The 23,188-nt window shown below is 38.3% G+C and overlaps 1 protein-coding gene across 1 annotated transcript; it reads left to right on the forward strand.

Annotated features, from left to right (window-relative positions):
• Nucleotides 1–3,652: 3,652 nt before the first annotated feature.
• rflna (refilin A) lies at nucleotides 3,653–22,461 on the forward strand. Its single transcript, XM_006640244.3, has 4 exons — nucleotides 3,653–3,972; nucleotides 4,329–4,694; nucleotides 15,078–15,187; nucleotides 16,570–22,461. The coding sequence occupies exons 2-4, from the start codon at nucleotides 4,476–4,478 to the stop codon at nucleotides 16,901–16,903; spliced, it is 663 nt and encodes a 220-aa protein (XP_006640307.1). The 5' UTR covers nucleotides 3,653–3,972; nucleotides 4,329–4,475; the 3' UTR covers nucleotides 16,904–22,461.
• The last annotated feature ends 727 nt before the right edge of the window (nucleotides 22,462–23,188 follow it).

Genomic DNA, 23,188 nt, shown 5'->3' on the forward strand with positions numbered 1-23,188 from the left:
TACACACTCACCCACTTAATCCAAATCTGGGATGCTTGCCCATGTTTAATGGTATAATTAATATTTTCTCCACTTTAACACAGAACAGAAATTTGCTAACAACAGGCATACCATTCCCACAACCCTAAAAAAACAACACTGCCACTGACAAGACTGTCACCAGCTCTTGAATCTCCACCTCAAAGCACCTACATTAATAACACAACTTCTTCTTGACACCTTCTCACAGTTGGGCATTTTTTTAGTATACCTCTAGCTATTAAAGCCTTCCTTAAAATTGCCACAGGTTTTCCTACCACATTTCTGCTCCTTTCCGCCCTTGAAATATTTCCATTCTTGTTGCCCCTATTGAGCCAGAAATACAGTCTGTATAAGTACTGTAGGTCTTGAGGTGGCCTGGGAAGCTGGTCAGAAATCGATTAGTCTTGATGCTCCTGACAATCCAGGTCCACTAAAGAGGTGCAGGCGAAGAGTAGGAGCAGCACAACAGACTGCAGTGTGAAGATATCAATAACTAAGCCAACAGCGGGAGAGAATGGAAGGCAGCCTGTACAAAATGGACATACAGGACAAAATGAGAAGCGATATAAGGAGAGACAAGGAACGGGAAACGGGGAGCAGAATGATCTTAAATCAGAGAGGAGCGGAGACAGACACAGTAAGTGAGTAAAGAGTATACAGAAGTGGGGCTGCAGCACCAAGACGGACGAGCAAGGGGCTGCAAATAACAAGTGCTTGGTGGTTTCGGATTAACTAGGTAGAGTGGGTTGCTGATGCAGGGAAGCAAACAAGAAGATAATAATAATTACACTTCTACAGCGCTATTCCAGACTCTTCACTTAAAACACTTTACAGGTCTACCACCACCAATGTGAAGCCCCACCTGGATGATGCCCCCTACTGATCCCACTCACGTCTCTTCCAGCAGCCTCCTTGCTATTGGCCAGGCCCAAGCCTGCTGAGCTTCAGCTTCAATGTGACATGTTGTCTGTCTTTGCATTGATATGCTGACCCGCAGTAGCATATCTCATCTACATCTCATAAACTGATTTTTTTAGCTTTTGTCTCTTTCTTTTCTCCTTTTTGGAATACGACAGTAGCTGAATATTCGGGCATTAATACTGTGTGAACTATTCTCTCACTTGTAGTGCCTTACACCATATAAACATCAACATTGGTTGTTAATGTGTAGACTGGACCAGCCAGGGTGAGTGAAATAACAGCCCGCTCCAGCGTAGTGCATATACATACTATACACAGCATATAAAAACACAAAAGCAGACCACATACAGTACCAGCTAGCACTCTGAACCCCTTTTTGGGAAGGAGAGTGGATCTCCTTGACTTGACGTCTGCAGGAAGCGGCACAGATACACTGGAATGAGCAGGTGTGGGCAACCCGGGGAGGGGGACAGTGGAAAGAATGTGGGGTTACACCGTGCAGAGCAGTGTGCGGACCTCGACTCGGAGGCCTGACCAGACGCAAGGCGTGCTCCCCTCAGCTCCTGCCTCGGTTCCCCTGCTGGGTGGGGGCTCAGGACTTGGAAAACAAAGAGAGACCCCCGTGCTGAGCCGTCACCGTTTATCCGTGCCGCGCTTATGGAAACAACCTGCAAGGATTGATGGTTTGTTCAGCGGCGTGCGTCCGCGACCCCGTGTAGCAAAAGTGCAATAAAGAAGGAAACCAAGAGGAGCTTGGCCAAAACCTTTTCCAAATGTTCTTCTGAAGAGGCAAATGTCAAAAACTGCCTTAATCAAATGCTTGACAGATTTTCACAATCCCAGATAAGATTATACAGTCTGGATCCCTTGCTTTTATTAAGGGGAGGAAAACCCACATTAGTCTTAATCAGGGGCAGAGACTACACTCCAAAAAACGCTCTTTGTACTCAAGAGTGCAGACACAGCTCTGAAATCTTGTCACTTAAAACCTCTTCTTCACATCAGAGAAACATTTGGATTTGAGGATTATGCATCTGGGAGGCACGGTGGCACAGTGGTTAGCATTACTATCTCCCAGTGCTGGGGCCCTGGGTTCAATTCCTGTGGTGGAGTTTGTATGGGATTCCTCCTACAATCCAAAGACATATTTCTAGGTATCTGGCCCTGGTGTGAGGGTCTGTCACTGTGTGTACCCTGCCTTGCCCCCACTGCTTGCCATGACAAGACCTGTCCTGTCAGGATAGCTAATAGCTAACATTTATCTATCTTTTTTTTTAATCTTTTAATGAGCAACTGCACATGTATCTATGAAATCACAAAGAATTTTACAGAAAAATAGAAATTTAAAGAATACAGAAATTCTATGACCCTGACAAGTCTTCCCTTGACTTGTTTCAAACATAATTGACTACAACACATAAGGTATGGCCTCTTTTAAAAACTCATGTACCACTGAACTCAAGAAAAGTCTTCTCATACTGTAGTGATTGTCCAAAACATGGCTTGCAGCCAAGACCAGAAGAACTTTTCGCTCTTCTCCTCCCGGTTCAGGTACATATTTCTTTTCGAACCCCTAACACAGGGTTATTTCAAATGCGCTTCACAAAGACTCTTCTTGTTCAGGTCTGCGTCAGGCTGGTGAGAAAGCAATGCACATTTATGATGACTCAGGTTTTCTTTTGGCAGAGTTAAAAAAAATGGACTTGAAAAATATGTTCAGGACTGAAGAGTGATGTACTTGAAATGTTTGCTACTTCAGGTCGCATATTTCTGCATTTTCAAACTCGACTCTAATTTTCCATGTGTATTCTAAAGCAGGGCTCCCAGTTCTAGTGCCGGACCACACACCTGCTGGTTTTTGTTCCATCCAAGCTCTCGGTTACACAACTGAACTCTTAATTGACTTAATAATAGGATTAATTTGAACTCTGTTTGACAGTTTTCAGCTCCTAAACATGTTGAAGGTTGCCTTTTGACTATTGTATTTCACTAGCAAAATGCAATCCCAAATTTCGGAGCCCAAGAAAACCTGCAGACATTCCAGTCAAGCAGCTTGCTGGCTGAATTAAGGCTTCAATCAGGTTGTTAGGATGGGCTGTAATAAGAACCAGCAGGTGTGTGGTACTGCAGAACTGGGATTGAGGACCCCTGCTCTAAAGAAGAAGCTGACGGACCGTGGCCCTGGGACCCCTGGGGGACAGCAATGGGGTCTGGGGTCTTGCAGACACAGCACACTTTCCCAGGCAAAGCAGCACACATTATTCTGCCATGCCTTTCACTCCAAAAATAGTAGCCAAGGCTGCATTCCTTTAGGACCTTAACTCTGCAATGTAAATTTACATGTAAAAATTCAAAACAAAGCTTTAATAGGGAGGCATCAAAAGACAAAAGTACCCTGTTGCACTCCGTAACATGCATGTCTTTCAAAACTTTAATGAATATCACTGCCTTTGAAATATAAACATGAAATAAAATGTGGAAAAGACCATTTGCATTAATTACCAGCTATGCTGTTCTGCAACTAGAGACGGGCTCAGTTTCAAGTGCGTTTCAAATGTTCAATAAAAGTTTGAAAACAGAAGTGCGCTTCTCTGCAAAAGTACAGTATATGTATATGAGAGCTCACCCTGCTGGCCAGATCTGGAATCGTTCCAGCCAGTCGCTGGGCTGGATTTGCTCCAGGTACGAAAAAAAAGAGCTGGCACTCTCATTAAGAGAAACCTCTCAGAGATCCGGCTGCTCACTTCAGTGGAAGGGAGTCAGCGCAAAGGCTCCCACTACTATAAAGAGAAACGAACTTTATGAAAATTATCAATACGACTATGTCAGTTATTTAAAGGTTTTACTTTGTTGTGTAAACTGGAATAACGTGCAGTACAGTAGCTCTAACGCGATTCTATGGACGACACTTCATACGCGAACGTCTTGCAAGTTAATGGATGATTTGCCTTTTCAAATGATCTAAAAAGTACTTGGGAAAAGCGACCGTCTATTTAAAGACGTTGATCCTTTGCAGTTGTTAACCAGAAGGTAAGGAAAATTGCTTTGATCTGCAGATTCGCCCGTTTACGCGCAAATATTAAAATGTAATTACTCTTCTTCATTGCAGATGCATAGTTACGGTTTTTGGACAGATGTTACAATCGTATTTCCACTGGACGTATTTTTTATCTATCAAGAATCATGGCATATAGATACAGTATGATCTTTAATTGCGCTGTCCGGTTTGTAAGCGTTTAACAGTATAATGACAGCTACTGTACTTACCGTGAGTGTAATATTTATGAGTATCCAAGCTGTAGCTGTTCAGTGTATACATATGTATCAAATTACAGGAATTATTGTTAAAACAAAAAAGTAACGCATTTTATTTTATTTTTCGGCAGGAGAATTCTCCAGGGATTTACCCTCTCTTTTGTTTGGGATTTTCCGACACTTGTCTTTCATAAATAACAGGTTGCACTAGGACTTGACACGGAAAGCAAAGCCCGGAGTGAGTTTCCTTCAGTTTTGTAGTGCGTTTTTACCCAGAAATGGTGGGGCATCTACACTTGCAAGCGATGGATGAGAGCCTGAAAGGAAAGACCCGCGAGGGGTTGCTTGACAGTCCGGATTCCGGGCTCCCGCCGAGCCCCAGTCCACCTTTTTACTCCCTGTCTCCGGCCATCCTGGAGAGCAGAGCCGGGGGGAGCACTACGCCTATGGAGCAGCAGGGATTCAGCTACAGAAAGGAGAGCAAAGAGGGCAAACTGGTAAGGAGATCCAAGCTGATAACGACGGCGATATTACCACCGCTGAAACGTGTACAGTATTTCAAATCGACCAGTTCGGAAATGTTCAAAAGTTACTTCAGTAAATGTAAAGTACCAAGAAAGAAAATGCTAAAAGTGATTAGGCAGCTAGCTGAAATGACATGGTTAAAAGCAAAGGCGTGCTTTGGAATAGTTAAATCTTATTTGACAGGTTCAGAAAAGGGCTCGACATCTCTCTGCAAGCTCACGGTCAGAACTAGCTAAAATCCTCACATTCTTGAGTAGGTTATCCACGCACAACACAATAAAGCCTCACTTTCAGGATAGTGGCGGTGGCTATGATTCAGAACCATCCACATTATATTATGCACCTGGGTCACCTACACAGATCATCAATCTGTTTATGCCATTCAAGTCATAAGCTGACAACAGGGTCCTGCAGCTAACGTTTAACTAGAATGGAAACCATTCTGTTACAGTTATTTGCTTAATTTTGGACTGCCTAAAGCAAGCACTGTCAAGTTTCAGACCCAGCTTCCGAAAATAAAGGTTGGCTGTAGCAAAACAATATACTTAATTTAACATCTTTGTATCCTACCAAACCATATTTAGCAGGGAAATAAATAGATGACTTTCAAGTGATCTTTTATGCACTGCACAGTCTTAGCAAAGCAGACCTATACAATGTTCTTCGCAAAGAGCATTTAATGATCAAATGCAGTTTTACTGACCAAGCAAGCAGTAATGTATCACAAAACTGTAATGTGTTCTCACATCATTAAAAATTAATTAGATTTGTCTGTACAGTTCTTTATAGATCACAGATAACTGCAAAAAAGCCAATCTGGAAATCTGGAACATGTGTTAACATTTTTATATATAAAATTTTATATACTATATTATTTACTATATGTTGGAGCAAAAATAGTTTCTACTGCTTTTAGACAAATTAGATTCAAGACTGTATTTCAGTCATGCAATCACAATGACATATTTCTGTGTTTATTATCAGCTATGTCACTTTTAAAAATGTACTTTGTAAATCTAAATATGTCACCCTAAAACCTAAATATGTAGGTTTAAGAATTTGTGATAATTCATTTTCCTTAAAATTTGTAATGAATATCATGTTTCTAAAGACTGTACATAGAATGCAACACGTCTTTTAAGAGAGTAGCTCGTACATGGAGAAAAAGGTTTAGCCTGTAAACTAGTGAGTTTACAGTAAGTTTGCATGCCCAAACCAAGGAGATGAAACAAATCAAATTCCTCTCAAAACGGGCCAGTATCAAACCATATTCTCCAACCCCAACCCCCTCATACACAGGCAAAGTGTTGTCTCTAGGACTTGCTGTATGTGAATTTACTGCAGGTGGAATTTTTGACTGTTCTGCACCTGGCTATTACTATTTTATGTTTACTGAAGAGTCTGGTAAGAATCGCTGAAACAGAAATGTGCATGCACTTAATTACAGCATGGAACTATTTCGATCTGAGAAGCACAATGCTATTCCATTTACATTGGAAGAGCCTTAATTTTTGGAAATTGTTTCTGTATATCTGAAATAGTAATGGCCAACCTAGGAATCAATTCTATGTTTATAAGGAGCCCCAACTGAGCTCAATTTCTTATTATGTACTGTAACTTAAGTAAACCATAACAAACATAAATCTGAAAGGTGTTTACTGACCATCAAAACAAAAATCTTTTGATTATTTTAAAATGTTAGGTATTCTTTTTCCAGTTTGTGTCTTGTATGGATTAATTATTTTGTACTGTAGAGATGACAATCAATAAGGCAGTGGGGTTTTAGTTTGAGTTAAAAGTTAAACTTCATCAGTACTAAGAAGAATGGCTCATTAGAAATAAGGAATCGTAGCTAAAGTATTAGAACCTCTTGAAACCTTCTAAAGCATTTTTTAAACAGGATGTGGTATTAGCTAAACCAAATCTTGTGATATCATTTGCTTAAAGTTTTGCATTTAAGATTATTTTCAAATTTAAATGTTTCACTGAGAAGTGCTACGTTTTCTGTCATTGTAAACGCAAAATCCAGTTCCAACATACATTGTTTTGCAAGCTCTAGATATTATTTTAAAAGCTCTGTAAACTGTTACCTGATTCCTACAGGAACAGTTTAAATCAATGTTATAATAGCACACAATCTATTAACAGACTAAAAAATGAATATGCTCTGCATTAACTCATGTTAGCTTGCAGAATGCAATACATTTGATTAACAAGCTATAGTAATCCCATTAATTTTGGACTAATGACATTAAAGGTGCAGCTAATGTCTACCAATTAGCACCCTACTCGTAGCTGTGAAAATGCACTGATTACTTTGCTGAAGTCCACCACATGCCTGCACTTTCCGAACAGCAGGCTGACGCGCGAGACGAGGCAGGCTGTCAATCAGGAGCTCGGAGGGACAGCTCCTGTTGCCGAATGAGTTCAGCTATTCTCCCACACATCTACATTTCACTGCAGCAGGGAGTCTGGTCAACTCTGAACAACGTGTAGTTTCAGGCCAAATTTTGTCATTCAGAATTTCTCATGTTATTTGTTTTAGGACTGAGGAAACACTTATCGTAGCATTCGTGAAGTACTGAGTTGAATTTCTTGAGGGGTTAGAAATGCAAGAATTATCCTATTAGTTGTCTACTGCTGTTTGAGAAACAGGTTAGGTTTGAGACCTAACATTTTCCTTTGTTTGAGAAACAGCCTAATAGTTGCACATGTATTAAAAGAATTGTGTGCTGATAAAGCTGAGTACACCTGGGCAGCTGGGGCCTTGGTTTGCTTGCTTGGTTGAGAGCAAGACTCTGAAAGGGTACTGACACTGCACCTTTGCAAGTCCACTGATTTTTTGTATCACAAGAGCCACTCTGCAGCATTTAGTCCTATTAATGTTTCTGCTAATTGGCTTCATGGTCAACACACAAATACACCACATAAACACGTTAGTACTGTAGGAAGAAGATATGAACTAAATACAGATGAAATAATTAATTAATTTGAGTTTAAGATTTAAATTATGTCACTTAAATTGCCAGTACAATGGAATGCACTAGGATAAAAAGCCTCACTGTCATGTGTAAAGCACTAAAATGTACATAAAGGCTTATGGCTTTTATTTAGACTTGAAAAGTAACCATAAAATGTAAACAGGGCTATTAACTTATCACTAGCACAAACACTGACATTTAGTTGGAATAAAAGGCAAAAAAATGACCCAATTGGCAACTCTCATTTCCTCTCTTAGCGAAGTCCTGTTCACAAGGTGGCTTATACTTTCACGCCAAATTTCACAATAATACGCAACAGAAGAGTGTTATTCAGTTAAAAAAGTAGTGCAGTTTTCAGGTCCAAAATTATTTTTATCAGTCTGGCTTTTATTTTTAAGAATGCAGCACTGTATATTCATTCAGGACTTACAGGAAAAGCGTTTTAAAAAATCTTTTAAAAACAAGATAACAAAGCTTTAATTTTCCATTAAAAAAATTTGCTTGGTTTTAAAATCTTCATCTTGAGGGGCGAACTAAGAGATTTTAAGAAGCTCTTAGCTAATTTCCTGAGATTACAGTTGTGTGATTTGGTTGCTTTTAACCCCAAAATTAGGGATCTTTCGCAAATCCCTTGTATGTCACTAGCTGTTAACTCCTGTGCTCTGTGGTTTTTCTGGATAATAGGTGCTTTGATAATTGATGTTTGGCTCAGCACACTGTAACCTTTTATAGTGTGTTAAGGAACAGTAGTTTTCCTTGCATATTGGAACAGGGTTTAGCAATGACTGAAGTGAAAACCCATTTCCAGGCTTTTACCAGAAGTAGTACTGCAATACTAGCAAAACAAACATTTAAAATACATACTCTCTAGGAAGAGGGTATTGAAATTCCTGATTTTGCTTTTAGAACTTCAAGACACGTCTTCCTGTCTTGGAATAGAATTAAGACATTTTTAAGAATGATATTATTCTCTGATAAAACTAATGTACAGGTATGTTATTGTATGAATACTGAAAGACACTTTGTGCCAAGATGCTAAATTGTGCTATGTGGAATACAATTTATCTTCATTTACAATTTCTTGTTTTATTTAACATTTGTATGCAAGATATTGTGATCCAGGTTATTCCAAAAGTTTCAGGTCGGTGAAAAATGCCTTAGTTTCCTCAAAGGTTGACCAGTTTCTGAACACAAGTGAGATTCTGTGTTTAAAAAAAAATGCTGGAGCAAAGCACATTGTGTTTTGACTTCGTCATTGGAATTAATAATGTGATGCTTCAATATATGCAAAAGTAAAAGCTTTGTACTTAATCTACTTTCTAGTGTTACGTTTTGAAAATGAGGCAACCGGTATTTTTATACAAAGGTTGTATACTGTAGTTTTTACGACTCCACTGTGAACTGGTTGCAGTCCACCCCCTGAAATACCATAACACAGTTTCTGGTCATAAACGGAAGAAAAACACACTGGCTTCCAGTGGGATAAGGGTTAATATGGAGGCAGCATGTGGACCAGTAGCGAGCACTGGAAGGAAGGTCAATAAACACTGCTAAGGCAGTTAAGCTTATGAAGTGTTATCTTTTTTCCACTCTGGTTTATTTTTCAGTTCTGATTTACAGCGGTTCCAATAGGCTTAGCCGCATTTGTCAAAGTTAAATTCCCAGATGTGTTTCTTAGCCATAGAGAGAAAGTCAGAATGCACTGGCTGGAAACACTCAAGTAAACAATATACACTATTTTCTTTTCCAGGGAGACCAGGAAACCAGCCTGCCTTACCTGAGATAAACTTTCAGTGCGGTGTTCATTTGAGACGTCATGTAATGAAAACGGTGGCTTCATTTCAGCTTTAGATTGGGGTTGCATTTAACTGCGCAGTTACAGTCAGATACTGTGGGGCAGCCAAATTCAGCAGCACTGATTCTTCAGCAGTCAGCTCCTTATGTGTGTCTTAAATGTAGCCCATGAGAGGACTAGGGTGTCTACAGCACCCAAGGCCCACCTACCATTCTGAAGTGTTTCTGCTTTAAAACTAGGCCAAGACATTTGTGGGTATAAACAACCAAGCTGTATTTAAGGCTAGAAAAAGAAAAGCCAAGTTTTTGATGAGGGTGGAGTATCACTTCTGGGGTAATTAATGGCTTTAAAGGCTAACAGCAATTTGGAGAAGAGTAAGGACCTGGAATTTCTGGTTTTGAAATGCAAGCTTTTGCAAATACTTATTATATTGTGCCAGGCTGTCATAAGTAGATATCGTACTCCTGTTTCTGCATGACTGTCAGAAACTACTGTAAGTGTGATGCGAGAAAATGATTAAAAGACCGCTTATTTTTACATTTTGCAGTACGAGATGCTACAGTAATTGTATACATAGACATTTTTCTCGAGAAGATGCACATGACTTAATGCTTGTAGTTCTCCCTGTTATTGTTCTGGATTGACTGGAAGCAAAGGTCTGTTTTCAAATAATTCTCTTGGTTGTACTGTATATTTAGAGAACAAATATAATTACTGAAATAATTCCCCTCATATTTTGAATCATCAAATAATGCTCAACTTGAAAATACTGTAACGCACCTGGAACATACAGTACAACACTCAAAGACAGGTGTAGGAGTAAGGAGTAACTTTTTACGGCTACTCCAGGGCAAACTGTAAAACGTTCTGTGTTATGGCCACATTTTGATTTCATATGATCAATGACAAGTCCAACTTTCTGAGCGTCCTTCAATAAATGAAAGGGTTGCACATCTTATGAGCTGATAAAGAAGTGTTGCTCATGGTGTCTTCAGGCTCCATCAGACATTCAGACAGAGTGCCTTTATTCATTTTACAGATTCAAAGTCAGGATATGGAAAATAACCAGAGTCAAAAGCTGAAGCTTGAGGAGTCGTCTTCCGCAGCCTGGTTTTGGGAAAGTGATGTGGAGGGGGAGTAGGTCACAATTTGTATTTTGCAGTCAACCATGCCAATATCCACAATGACCCCTCCTGCACCCCCCACCCACCGTCTCTGTGGTGTCCCCGATCTACCCTGTAGTCTGCACATCTTTTGAGGAATAGTCTGCATTTGTACTCCCCAGCCTAAAAGCCTGTTCATACTAGTGGCAGTAAGACTGAAGGACAACAGGAACTGCAGGGAGAAACAGCTGCTGGCAGCACATGAAAGGACTGATTAATTTTGCACTGTCAGCTGCAGCTGCATGTTTAAATAATAGAGCTCTCTCTTTTTTGCTTCGATTGAGTCAGCTGGTGTTATAAGCCACACAAGGTTAATCATTTTATTAATGACTATTGGAAATAAAAGACAGCTTGGGATAATGTTTTTTTATTAAACAGAACATGGAATCAGGCTTATTATTTAAGTTTTGTTCAATTCAATTTCAATTCAATTCATTTTTATATAGCACCTTTCACACAAGTTGTGCACAAGTTTTCTCCGTAGATTTACAGCATGTTGGCACAGTCTTAACAAATGTTTGGTTCACTTCAGCGTATATAAAGGCAAAATCATAAAGTAGGTAAATAGTTTTTTGTATTGCACTTTGTACTACAAACTGGCGCATCTTACATGTGAAACTATTGTTGTTTCACTTGCTAAAATGAAGTCACATCCTTAAAACACCTGGGAGTGAACAGTATGCATAAGTACTGTACCTTACCACTGTAACATTTCAAATGAAAATCTGTTTAAAAAAATAAAGTACCCTCAAAAGAGAAAATTAGCAGTAGAGAACACAGGAGTTACATAATGCATTGTATTTCCTGCTGAATATTCTGCACTCTGTATCACACATGTTTTTCTTAGGTTGCTGCCAGTAAATCTTCATCTCCTGAACTCAGCCTTTTGAGGAAAATGCTGACAGTGTTATTTGTTCAAACGGCTCTCTTTGTTTTCTTTAATCTCAGCTAAAGGTTCATGCGCAGGGAGCAGAGGTTAAAGGTAACCGGAAAAGCAAATTTTGCAGCGTTTGGAAAGATATGGAAATGTTTATGTTGGAAAAGGCGCCATGGTTTGATTAAACCGGTTTTGTTTTTTTGATCAATCCACTCCATCGCCCACTTAGATATACAGCAGTGTCAAAGAAATGTACTGTAGTGCCACACCTAAATAAGGCACAGTCATAAGAAACACAATAACATGCTGGACCATGGTTTGGCGCAGTAGTGTTATTTGGAACAAGTAGAAGGATAAAAACCAGCATGAGGAAGAGAAAGCGAGTAGGAATAATAGACTGCTGTCTTGACATTTTGACCATTGCTTTGATAATTCAGGAATCCTTAATTCTACTTTTATTCTCCTCGGGCTTGCAGGAAAATGGGTGAAGTGGCAGGGCATTTTGCTGTTTTCGCTTTTCACAAGCCACAAGCTGGCTTGCATTATTACATCGGAGCTTATAGTTCCCTCTGAGTTGTGTGCAGAATCATAAAATAATTAAAATGATATGTATATGGCCTCCAGATATCAGCTATATTCAGGAGTACAGTAAAAAGCCTGGCTTTGATGTGAGTATTGTAAACTGAACATGAATGATGAAATACTGTAAATGCTGCTTTGACAATTTTAGGGAAGTTATAGGAAGAACTGTTAGATAAGGGACTTTATGTTTTGTGCATCTTCTGCATAAATGCAGGACAATGTGAAAAAGTAAAGATTAGTGTCCCAGACTGCATTCAAAAAAAGATGAGGCTGTTTACGCTTAAGATTTCAAAGTGGTGTTCTTTCTGCACACAATAGTTTGAAGGTGAAAGCAGGCAGAGAAGCACTACCTAATAGGGCCACAAATTGCAGAAAACATACAGAACTCTAATATACCTTTCTCCCGCCCAAAGTGCACGGGGTTTCTCACAAACGACAGGAGTTTGTGAGAAACCTCTCTGACGTCATTACACAATTTTCAAAGCTAGTTGGAAATAAAAGTGCAGATAACTCTTTTGGCAAGCTAGCCAGCCTCTCCAGCGACTGGAACGCGCTCTAACTTGTAAACAGTATTATAGTAATTTATTGATGTGTGCTGATGGTTTGAACAGGTGGACTGAAACTGGTGCCCTAATGGGGGAGACTAGGAAGGACAGATTCCTGCTCCTCCAGCTACAACAAAAACAGACAGGGGAGCTTTTCGTTTACTGCCCATTTGTGTCAAATATTCTGAACTGAGTCTGTCATCTTAAGCAAAACACTTATTTGCAGTACTTGAAATCATTATATTAAAATATTAAAACTTAAAATACCAATGGGCTACAGTGCTTTGTTTTAATAGTACTACCAGTGTGACTTATTGCATTTTTAAATACGTATCCAAAAGGCCCAATTCTTAATCATTTGTGGTGGCAATAATGGACAGGAAGGTTTTCTGTTTTTCCTTAGTGTTGTAACATTATGAGTTACAACATTGTCACATTAGATTTAAGTTGTTTTTTATTAGATATATTGTCTTTGTGGCTGCAGATTAAAGGATTCCACACAACCACCCTCCTGCTATAGGGCATCTATTAAGTCTTTATGGTGTGGTTATTACAGGTGGGACCTAAAATATGTTCTGTTTTTAGGGTGTTGACCTAAGAAGACAGTTTTATATGCTGGTTCCCTCCCTGCTAGTTGTGCATTGTAAGCAAGAGTGAAGATAACTGACTGGAACGTCCCACACTATAACAGCAGTTGTGGACTCCCATGGTCCTACACTGCAGGGCAGTCTGTCTGTCTGTAATTTATGGAAATCTAAACCCAAAACCTTTGATGTCAGCAGTGAGATAAATGTCACCATTCCTAGCTGATAAGTATAGTGCAGCACAATGCTGAACACTGCTTCTCTGGTGGAATGTGCAGTAGCATATTCTTAAGTGGGAATCTCAGTTATTTATTGAATTCTAATTTGAGGTTTGCTGGAAAAATACCTGATCATTTGCATAATGTAGTCTCATCTCAAAAATTACGGAACAGAAAGGAAAAGAAGATACTGACGAAAAACTGCAAATTCATCTCTTTTTGCCTTTTACAGTTAATCGTTAATACGTTAACATTGTAGAATCGTTAATACTCTATCGCAATTTCCCCCCAATCTTCTAAGATCATGTTAAAAAGGTAAAAATAAATCCTATATGTTTAAAAGGTTAAAGTACATATTGAGTATGCTGTATGTGCCAAATTATTAATTTAAATATAAAGTTTACTAGGAGACTAACGAACTGCCTTTTAGTTACTGAACATTGGCATGGCTTACTGAGTTATAAAACGCTTTGCAGTTAAATGACAAAAGACCTGATCTGACATGTGCTTCGTCAAGCAAATCTCTGGCTCCACTGCAGGGCTAGACAGAGGGATTGAACATTAAACCCAACTGAATTACAAAAGGAATATTGTTCTCACGTTTCTGCTTAGTTCAGCGAAAGAACTTTCAGCTCCAGTGAATAAAAGACCCATGAAAAAGTAACATGCATCGTATCTTAAATTATATTTACTAATGAAAATAAAAGTCACTAGCCGAAAACCTGCTCTCACATTAGGTTTAAAAGCAGAAACTGTATTAAACGCTATCTGAATATTGCATACAGTACATGCAACAAGATGTACTGTATAACAACAAAAGACAAGAGTAAGACTCAAGCAATTACAACTGTGACAGCATTTTGAAAATATAAATCCCATTATTATTATTGAAGCAGTGATTGTGCTTTTTGTAATTTAATAAAGTAGTAGCACTCTGTATGTTGCAAGTACTTTTGGCAGTCCACCCATTTTAAAACAACACTCTCTTAAAAAAAGAGTAACTGCACCTTTATCCTATGGAAGGATTTAACATAAAAAATAGACAACAAGGGTATTCTTAAAAGCCACCTGCTATATCTGAACTTGTGATTACAGAAACCTTGGATTAGCAGCATTATTTTGTCCTTGCCGTTGACTGTTAATGTGAATGCTGGGTGTTCCTGTCAAAAATTAAGGAAAACCATTTGTCCTCACACAGACTTTCACAGTTGCTGCCGATTCCATTAGTGAAAACTTCACTACTGCTTTCCTTAATGCCTGACTACAAGCTGTCCGAATTCCAGTTTCTGGTTGCAAAGAAGCACGATGAAAAGGTGGTTTCCTAGGCATCAGAGCAGAAACAGTTTATAGATCTGGATATCAATGAAAAATGGATGCAGACAGAAAATAGGAACTTTGGCTGACAGACATTTATCACACCTCAAATGCATCTATAATAATGTTGCTCTCAGAGTGTTTTGGCCACTTAAGCAGTAGAATATAACTTCCAAAAGCCACGACATTCACAATAATTGGGTATTTTTGTACTGTTTTTTTCTGGGTCAGAATGTGTCATTCCCTGTTGTGCAGAATCTTTTAAACAGTCAGTTTTTCTTGCCTTTTATCCCCAGTTGCCTTACCTGCTGCTGAACTCCTCTGGGACGGAGATGAAATCGAGGATGTACCCAGTGTTCTTTGGGGAGAGCATTGAGGTCTGCCCAAAGCCGAAGCGTGAAGTCAGGTGAGAGAATTTTAGATATATATCTTTCCAAAAGAAGCATGGAATTGTGCATTGCATTTGTAAGACTCGTTTAAAAAGTGAATGCATATTTTGTTAATTGTCATTCAGTGATTTTCTAGCATTTCACCAATATTGTGAGATTCAAAATATTAGCAATAATTCCACTTTACGTGTGATGAAAGTGTACATTTGTCCAAACCTCTATTCCTATATAGAACTTTAGTATCTGATGAATTACTTGTGTTCTTTAAAAGTTTTCATTTAGTCTCAGAAGGATTAAGTACTGTAGATACTGACCAGCAATTAAACACATACTGTACATTAAGAGATTTGATCAGTGGAAGTATTTGCTTTTGAATAATTAAATAACCTAGCCATAAAGCATTAAATTATGGCATTTTCCCACCATGTACAATGGCTGACTTGATCATTTTATGAAGTAGGTTTATACAGTACAGTACATAGCATAAATAGGGCTCAGTGGTTTTCAGAAATTCAGTTGGGTACAGTGCCATCTAGTGACAATATCTGTAATTATTATTCCCTTTGTCCAATTTTTGTTGGAAAAAGCTTAGACCTTGAATTTCAGTTTTTTTGGGATGAAAACAGCTCAGATTAAAGAATCTTTTCAGAGTGGGTTATACTTTTATCGACCATATTTCATTTAAGCTCTGCTAGACTTATTAATTCGATTCAGATCAATAACAAAACTAATCACTTTCTTTAATCACCAAATGCTCAGAGAGTGGTTCTTAGCAGGAACTTGCATGAAAACAGAAAAAAGGAAAAGTGGAGCTAATTAAACAGGTTTTGGTTCAAATTCGGCAGCCAGAATCCTGACCAGGTCCCATGCAAGTGATCACTTTACTCCTGTCCTGGAGTCCATGCATTGGCTTCCTATCAGGTTTTGTGTTGACTTCAAAATCCTCAAGCTCACCTATAAGTCTCTTCATTGCTGGGATGCTCTGACACTCTATGGGCAATAGGGCCTTCTCTTGCTACACCCCAGAGCTCTGGATTTCTTTCCCCAAGGATATCAAAGAGTCATGTTTCCTGAGCGCATATCCAGACTCAAAACCTACTTCTTCAGAAAGTCTTTTACTTAATTAGTTCCTTGTCTGCTCCTTGCACCTTAATCTGCATTCTAAGCCCTTGTTTTTAATTGTGCTAATTTTACCTCTTCTTCTACCTAACTTCTATATAGAATATATCCAATATAACAAATATATAAAATAATGTATTATATAAAATAATATACAATTAATATATAATTTACTATCATTATATAATTAAAAGCAAACAAAGGTGTAAAAGCAGGAACAAGGGTGAGGCAAAAGTTTTCATTTACCTGCCTTATTTCTTTTTTGTGCTGGAAATGACAGGTGCAACTCAGAGGTGAAGTATGACTCGGACAAACACTACAGGGACAATGTGTACTGCGCCCCAGTTCCCACCGTAACCTCCTACAGCGAGACCGTCATAGCGGCCCCTAACTGCACGTGGCGGAACTACAAGACGGAACTGCAGTTCGAGCCCCGGCAGAAACCTCTGCGGTTCCAAAGCACGACCATCATCTTCCCCAAGCACGCCAAGAACATTTACAGGACCACCCTCAACTACAACGGCTCCAGCGCCGACAGGTGGTTTGTCTCCCGCGTTCAGCTGGAATCCAGCGAGGATGCCAGCCCCTGTATAATCTACACCGAGAACCTCTGAGTTCCCCACCGCCACCTCCTTGTGTAGATTGGCAACACGCTTCAGTGAGCGAGAAGAGGAAAGAGAGAGAGAGACACTTGACATGCTGCGGTAGAGGGCTCTTTGCTATCGGTGAATAGGTACTTGAAAACTCAATGGCAGGACATGAAAGTTCCGAATGAGTGCCTGTGTGTCTGCGTCTGTCTCTGCATGTGTTGCCACAAACAGGAATCTGAAATTATATAGCTTTCTTTTTCCTTTAAATTATTGCTTAAGTCCAGGTGGTATAGGGAAACACTCTTTTGTGGTTTTTTGCCTTTGCTGCAATTCTGTTTGCTGCTGATTTCTGCAGTACGGCTCTCCTTTCGCTTGTAGAAGCTTCTGAGTTTGACCAGATCTGGAGATGCTTTTCCTTCATTCCTACAGCAGGGCACTTCTGCTCTGGCGGTCAGTGGCCCATGTGTGGCATTCTTTAGCTGGACAGCGTGATAAAAGCAAGCGAGGGATCTCCCACATGAACCTTGAGACAGGGGGACTCAGGATTTGGCCCCTGCGCCAAAACAACTGGAAAACATGTATTTAACAGAAAGAATCAGGAGGGATCTCTGCTTTCATTTTCAACTTTAAAAAAGTGATTAAACTGCAGAAAAAATATTAAAAATGGATATGGAAAGAATAAAAAAATTGGAAACTACTGGGACAGTAGAAACCATGGGATTAGTGTGTAATTTTGTCAGCAGTTATGTCCCATGTTAGTAAAGGTTTTTGATATATTATTGTAATTAATATTTTAAATGTTTTCAGCCACATGAAAACTGCATATCAGCTACAGAAAAATAGTTGTTACATGTCAGAACTGTCGGAACTCCATTGGCGAAAAACTCAAAATGCCAGGATATAACCTTAAATATTTACATTCTGAGATGATTTTATCCTATTTAGCATTGCTGATCGCCAGAAAGTATATTTAGAGTTTCTGAAAGAAAACCAACTTTAGCAATTTTATATCTGTTTAAATAAACAAAGAGAGATATGCCAGAATCAAGACTAGGCAATGAAAATGTGTTTCCTGAACAGCTTTTGTATGTTCTAGGAAAAAGGTGAGTGTTCAGTTAACATAAAGGAGGCATCACTAACACAAAAATCTGTAGTTTTATTTAAACTATTACGTTAACATCTGTTGCAGATAAAAGGTCACTATACATTATTCTGTGAACATACTGCCTAGAAAATGTCATATACTGCATAAAGAATTCAAAGGAGAATGTATTTATGAAGATTAATAAGGTCAGACAAGTATGTGCTACAACTGATTATTGCTGTGTAGTATGTAATATGATAATTAGTCATAAAATACAGTTTAATGCTTTGATTATATTTCTTTAAAATGTTTTAAGACATATACACATTCTTCTGACAAAGAGAATTTGAAGTATCTATCACTTTTAAGGCAGGACCAAGTATTTAATAATGCAATAAAATCCATTAACTCATTTTGTGCTTCTGTCACACTGTACTGTACATGCATTAGTCTGTGCAGTGTGATCAGGTGAACATAGTCTTATTAGTCTGATTGTGTCTGAATATTTGTCATGTTCTATTTCATCATAATTGAAACACTTCATAATCACATCATAAATTATTCTTCTGAATAATTATGGAAAAATTTTGCAAAGACTAATATTATACTCTTCAAAGTTTTTCAACTTTTTTTCTTTTAAAAAGACCTTGTCTATTAAGAAATGGGTTAGCACTATTAGAAAACTATGTGGTAGGGCACAGCTCACACCTCAGTTATAAAGAGCTTTTGACTGGGTTTTGCTTCATTTACCTTCTGCAAGTTCTTTGTAGTCCTTTTTATGTAGAACTAGCTGTTGTATCACAGCTAAAAGACTAGTGTAAAACCAAAAAGCGTGGTTAAAGGGTATTTATAGTGAAATTAGAACTCTTTTTCTATAAATCTGTCATTACAAAAAATATAAATTGGCCAACACTAAAACACACAGCCATAATTTACTTTTCCCTCATTGCTGAGTGCTTGGACACACAGGTACAGTGTTTGTACAGAAAGTGCTGTTTTCCACCCCTAATTCAGATGGGCTTCTACAGGGGCTGAACTACTCTTCATTCAGCAGGAATTGTGACCGACCTTTTGATGTTGTTGTTGTTTTAATTGCACCAATGGCACCAGGGCCAGAGTTTGGTGTGTTAGGAGGCCGAGTCACACAATTTGGTTTTTGTGGGACAGAAAATAAAACAGATAGGAAATCCCTTTAGCGAGCCCCTGCTTTGAGATTTTACAAGCCTGGTACACTGGCTTGGCCCAAGAAGTGGGGCATGAAGCAGGAACTACAACAAATAATAAATCTGATTTTTACAACATGTCAACAGTGTTTATAAATACTGCAGAAGAATTTTAAACTAAACAAAACAGTGCAGCAGCACTGCCTGTCCTGCCCAGATTCATGTTCCTACTTGAATCTAAGGAGTCTCAGATATAACAGTTATAATTAGTTATTTCAAGTTAAAAGTTGTTTAGTAGAGTTCACCGTTAGGGTCTTCCTTACAAGAAAATCTATCAACTAACTTACCAATTATTTCTTATTTCACTCAGTTGCTCACAAGCCACAGAAACTTCCTACGTAACATACAGTACTGTGACATAGAGCTCACCTCTCAACACAAGATTGTTATAGATAAATACAGACTAATTTCAAAGGCGACTGGAGTCAAGAGGCAGTGTAAAGCAGAAGAAATCAAGAGTAATTGTTGTAATTTTTCCTTTTTGTTTGCTGTGCAAGCTGGGACATCTTTCAGACATAAAGCTTACCTAGGAATGATAACTGGTCTTGCTAGGTAACCAGACCAAAAGAGTTTTTAAATTAACAGGGCAGATCTGTACAAGATGTTGTTCCTCTTGGGATAATTTTAAATAACTTTCCTCATTGTCTCTGGTGCAGCAACTGGGAGTAGGGATGAGGTCCTGCGATTCAGGTTGGAAACTGAACTGGAAAGAAATGTGGCAGAATGTCTATAACACATCCTCTTTATGTAGGTGGGTCAGGCTTAAGTCCCAGCAGCTACTGTAAGATATTTTAATAAATATGTAAGAAACTTACTTTATAGCAGAAGGAGGTGCAGCTAGAGAGATTCCAAAAGCAGTCTTTTTGCTGCAGGTTCAAGAACTGCAACCATCTAGTGCCAGGAGGACAGGGGAGCACACATTCACAAGCAATTTGTTTAAAAAAAGCCCTTTTTTACATTATAGAATGACTGGTGCCAGTTTTATTCGAGCTGAACTCTTGCCAGGTTTCACATTTCATGGTCCACTAATGTTTTCTTGTTTGTAAGAAACTTTGTAGTACTTTTTTTCAGCCAATATTAAAAAATACATTGCCAAGTGAAATTCTCCTAAACTGTCAAATCCAACTGGCTTCATCCCCATTATCATAACCTATCAATTAACCTCTGGCCTGTTAGCAATAAAGTAACACCCTCCTCCTACAGCAGTCATATCGCTGCTGTAGCTTCACTGCAACGTGGCTAAAATATAATGGGAAAAAACAACAACTTTCCGAACAGTACATATTTAGGATGAATGACGCTAATTACCATGAAGAACGATGTATTCAGGGACTGCATGAATCGTTTGGTGTATAGCACAGTCTATAAATCAGCCTTCTTGATTTTCAGAAAGTCATAGGTGCTTTACACGTCTGAAATGCCTTCATCGCAGTCTTAGGGAAAATTAAGATCTCTACAGGCCATGCTGTGGACATGACTGTTAACACCCACTATGGCCTGGGTTAGAATTATGACCCATCAACGGCAAATTCCAACCCCAGTACTTGATGGTGGCTTTCCATTGGAGAAACCCATGACTTCACTATACAGTCCCAACATTTATAATTGGGTTAGGAATTTGGCAATGGCTCAGCTTTACTTCTAGGCTCACGTCAGCCTTAGTATATTTCAAGACTAATCTAATAATTATGCTTTTTATAAATATAGTACTGTAATTACTATGTATTTAGAAACACTTCAACATGGAGCAAAACTTTCACAGATCACAAATTATGCGACTGAATGCAGCAGGTAATGAAGTATTTGGTATCTGAACTTCTTTCCTTTATTTTCCTCAATTGATTAAGATTGAAGTTCTATATACATTTGCATTAACTCAATAATATGTACAGTACACATATATATAGTATATTGCCTGCCATACTGTATATAAAGACAAGACAAAATCCTAAATTGTGAACCTGGCACTGGATTAAAATGCATGAATGGTTTTAACTAACATGGTTTATGTTTATGCTTATGCTGTACAGTAAGAAGCTGAACATGCCCTGGGAATTACTAAAAAATAATATATATTCTGGTAAAGATGGACGTACTCTAATGATGTAAGTGTAAAAAAAGGGTCTTCTCATTTTCATTTCCAAATAAGTAAAAAAGTCGTCGGCTATTAAAACCGACAGTAAAACACTTTTTTATACTTCTACTAAGCAGAAATGTGGTTTCACAAGGATGTTTGTCGTATTAGTAGTTTAGAGTGATTTAAGGGAGGATGCAGATTTTAAAGACTAAAGCTCTGTACCTTGTATCAAAGCCATAATTACAGCCTTAACATTGTTGGGAAACAATTTTCTTATGATGAAGACATTTTACGAGTGCTGCAATAATGATAAACGTTTAGCTGTTGTATATGGTGAGAGATTAATGGGGATCTTTAGCATTAACTGATTAAAGCAATCATTAGAAATCTGATGTTATGGGTTATATTGTTACATCCATTAGCAACAAGCAAGAGCAATGTGGCTGTGTAACTCTTCAAACATCTTGCAATCTTGTAATGCAAGATTTTCAAGATATTTATTTTAAACTTTAAAAACTTCTTGGACTCCAGAGAAACCCTTTGAAAATGACAAGATAGTTTACTGATCATTTGTATTGTACCTATTCTTACTGTACACTGTAAGTGGTCATTCAATAAAACGGTATTGGACATCCCAGAAGAAGAGATACTGGTCTCACTTCTGGGGTTCTCTCTGGATACAAATTCAGGATTTTTTCTGAATGTCTTTTACCTTCAGAAAAATTGAATTTCACTGTGCCCAGACCTGTGCTTTTCCAATGGCTGAGGAAGTTACTGATGGTTTGCGTAGAGTTGAAAACAGGGATAGAGGAAGAGACGGATGAGGTTCTAAGACTCTTAAGGCGTAAAATTGTACTAGATTTTATTAATGGATTTTGATTTTTTTTCTTAACATCTTGACATTTTATGTGCTTGTTAAATACTTTTCATGTTGTATATGTGGCAATAAGGCACTTCATAATTTCCTTTATATTTTTGTATCTTTCCCCAAATATGCTCTTTTTCAATGATGGATAAGAAGATAATTTAAAGAGACAAATGTGTATCATAATAAAACTTTATAAAAACCCCATGCCATGTGCTTTCAATCTGTTTTCCCCTACATGTCATATTAATTAGCTCTGTCAATGTGTTATAGTATATACTGTATAATCTGATTCTTTATGGCAGAATAATGAGGAAAATAAAGAGGAATAAAGAGGAGATACTAAATTGGTAATTTGTGGCTATTTACCAGTGTTGATGCAAAATCACTACTGTACGTACCAACGCATCAAAAAACTGAAGTGTGCATTTTCACCTTAACAAAAATGCCAGTACTACACTTATTTTTAAATGTTACTCATAAAAGGTGCTCCGATATTTCAGTGTAAAAGCAGAAATTCACAGCAGTGCTTAAGTCTTCAATCATAGGAAAATGGAAAGGAATAAAAAACTCATCACAACACCACAATCATTCATCAGAATGCACTATTTTCTTTCAAAGCTCATTACCAAGAAAAGGCATTTAATTTGTCGTGCTCAGAAAGAAGGAAATTCTCCAGACATCCATGGGACTCGTGGAAAAGGTCATACAATTAATGTGGCCAGCTAATAAAACTGAAAAATCGGCCCTAACACTTCAGAAACAGTCCCTTTGAAGTGAGTATCGTGATCTCCAGCTCTACACTGGAGTCAGATCCCTTTCTCATTAGAGTACCAGCAGCATCAGACTTCACTCTTTAAATCTGTCACCATAGCCCACAAAGACTTCATCCGTTCTTTTCACATGCATATTTATTTTAAGGTGGAGACTTCTTATTTTTTCCTGCGATGCTCTTGAGAAGGAGGTCACTTAGTGTATCTATGCAGCAGGAGAAAAGTCCTTAACGTACTGAAAAATGCACATTATTTTGAGAATTATTTTGCAAAACTGAAAGCTTTAA

This window comes from Lepisosteus oculatus, chromosome 22 (genome assembly GCF_040954835.1).
Source record: "Lepisosteus oculatus isolate fLepOcu1 chromosome 22, fLepOcu1.hap2, whole genome shotgun sequence".
NCBI classification, from domain to species: domain Eukaryota; kingdom Metazoa; phylum Chordata; class Actinopteri; order Semionotiformes; family Lepisosteidae; genus Lepisosteus; species Lepisosteus oculatus.

Coding starts and splice junctions, on each gene's coding strand:
- rflna (XM_006640244.3), top strand. CDS start 4,476: ATGGTGGGGCATCTACACTTGCAAGCGATGGATGAGAGCCTGAAAGGA. Junction 4,695..15,077: donor AGAGCAAAGAGGGCAAACTG/GTAAGGAGATCC, acceptor TTTTATCCCCAG/TTGCCTTACCTGCTGCTGAA. Junction 15,188..16,569: donor AAGCCGAAGCGTGAAGTCAG/GTGAGAGAATTT, acceptor TGGAAATGACAG/GTGCAACTCAGAGGTGAAGT.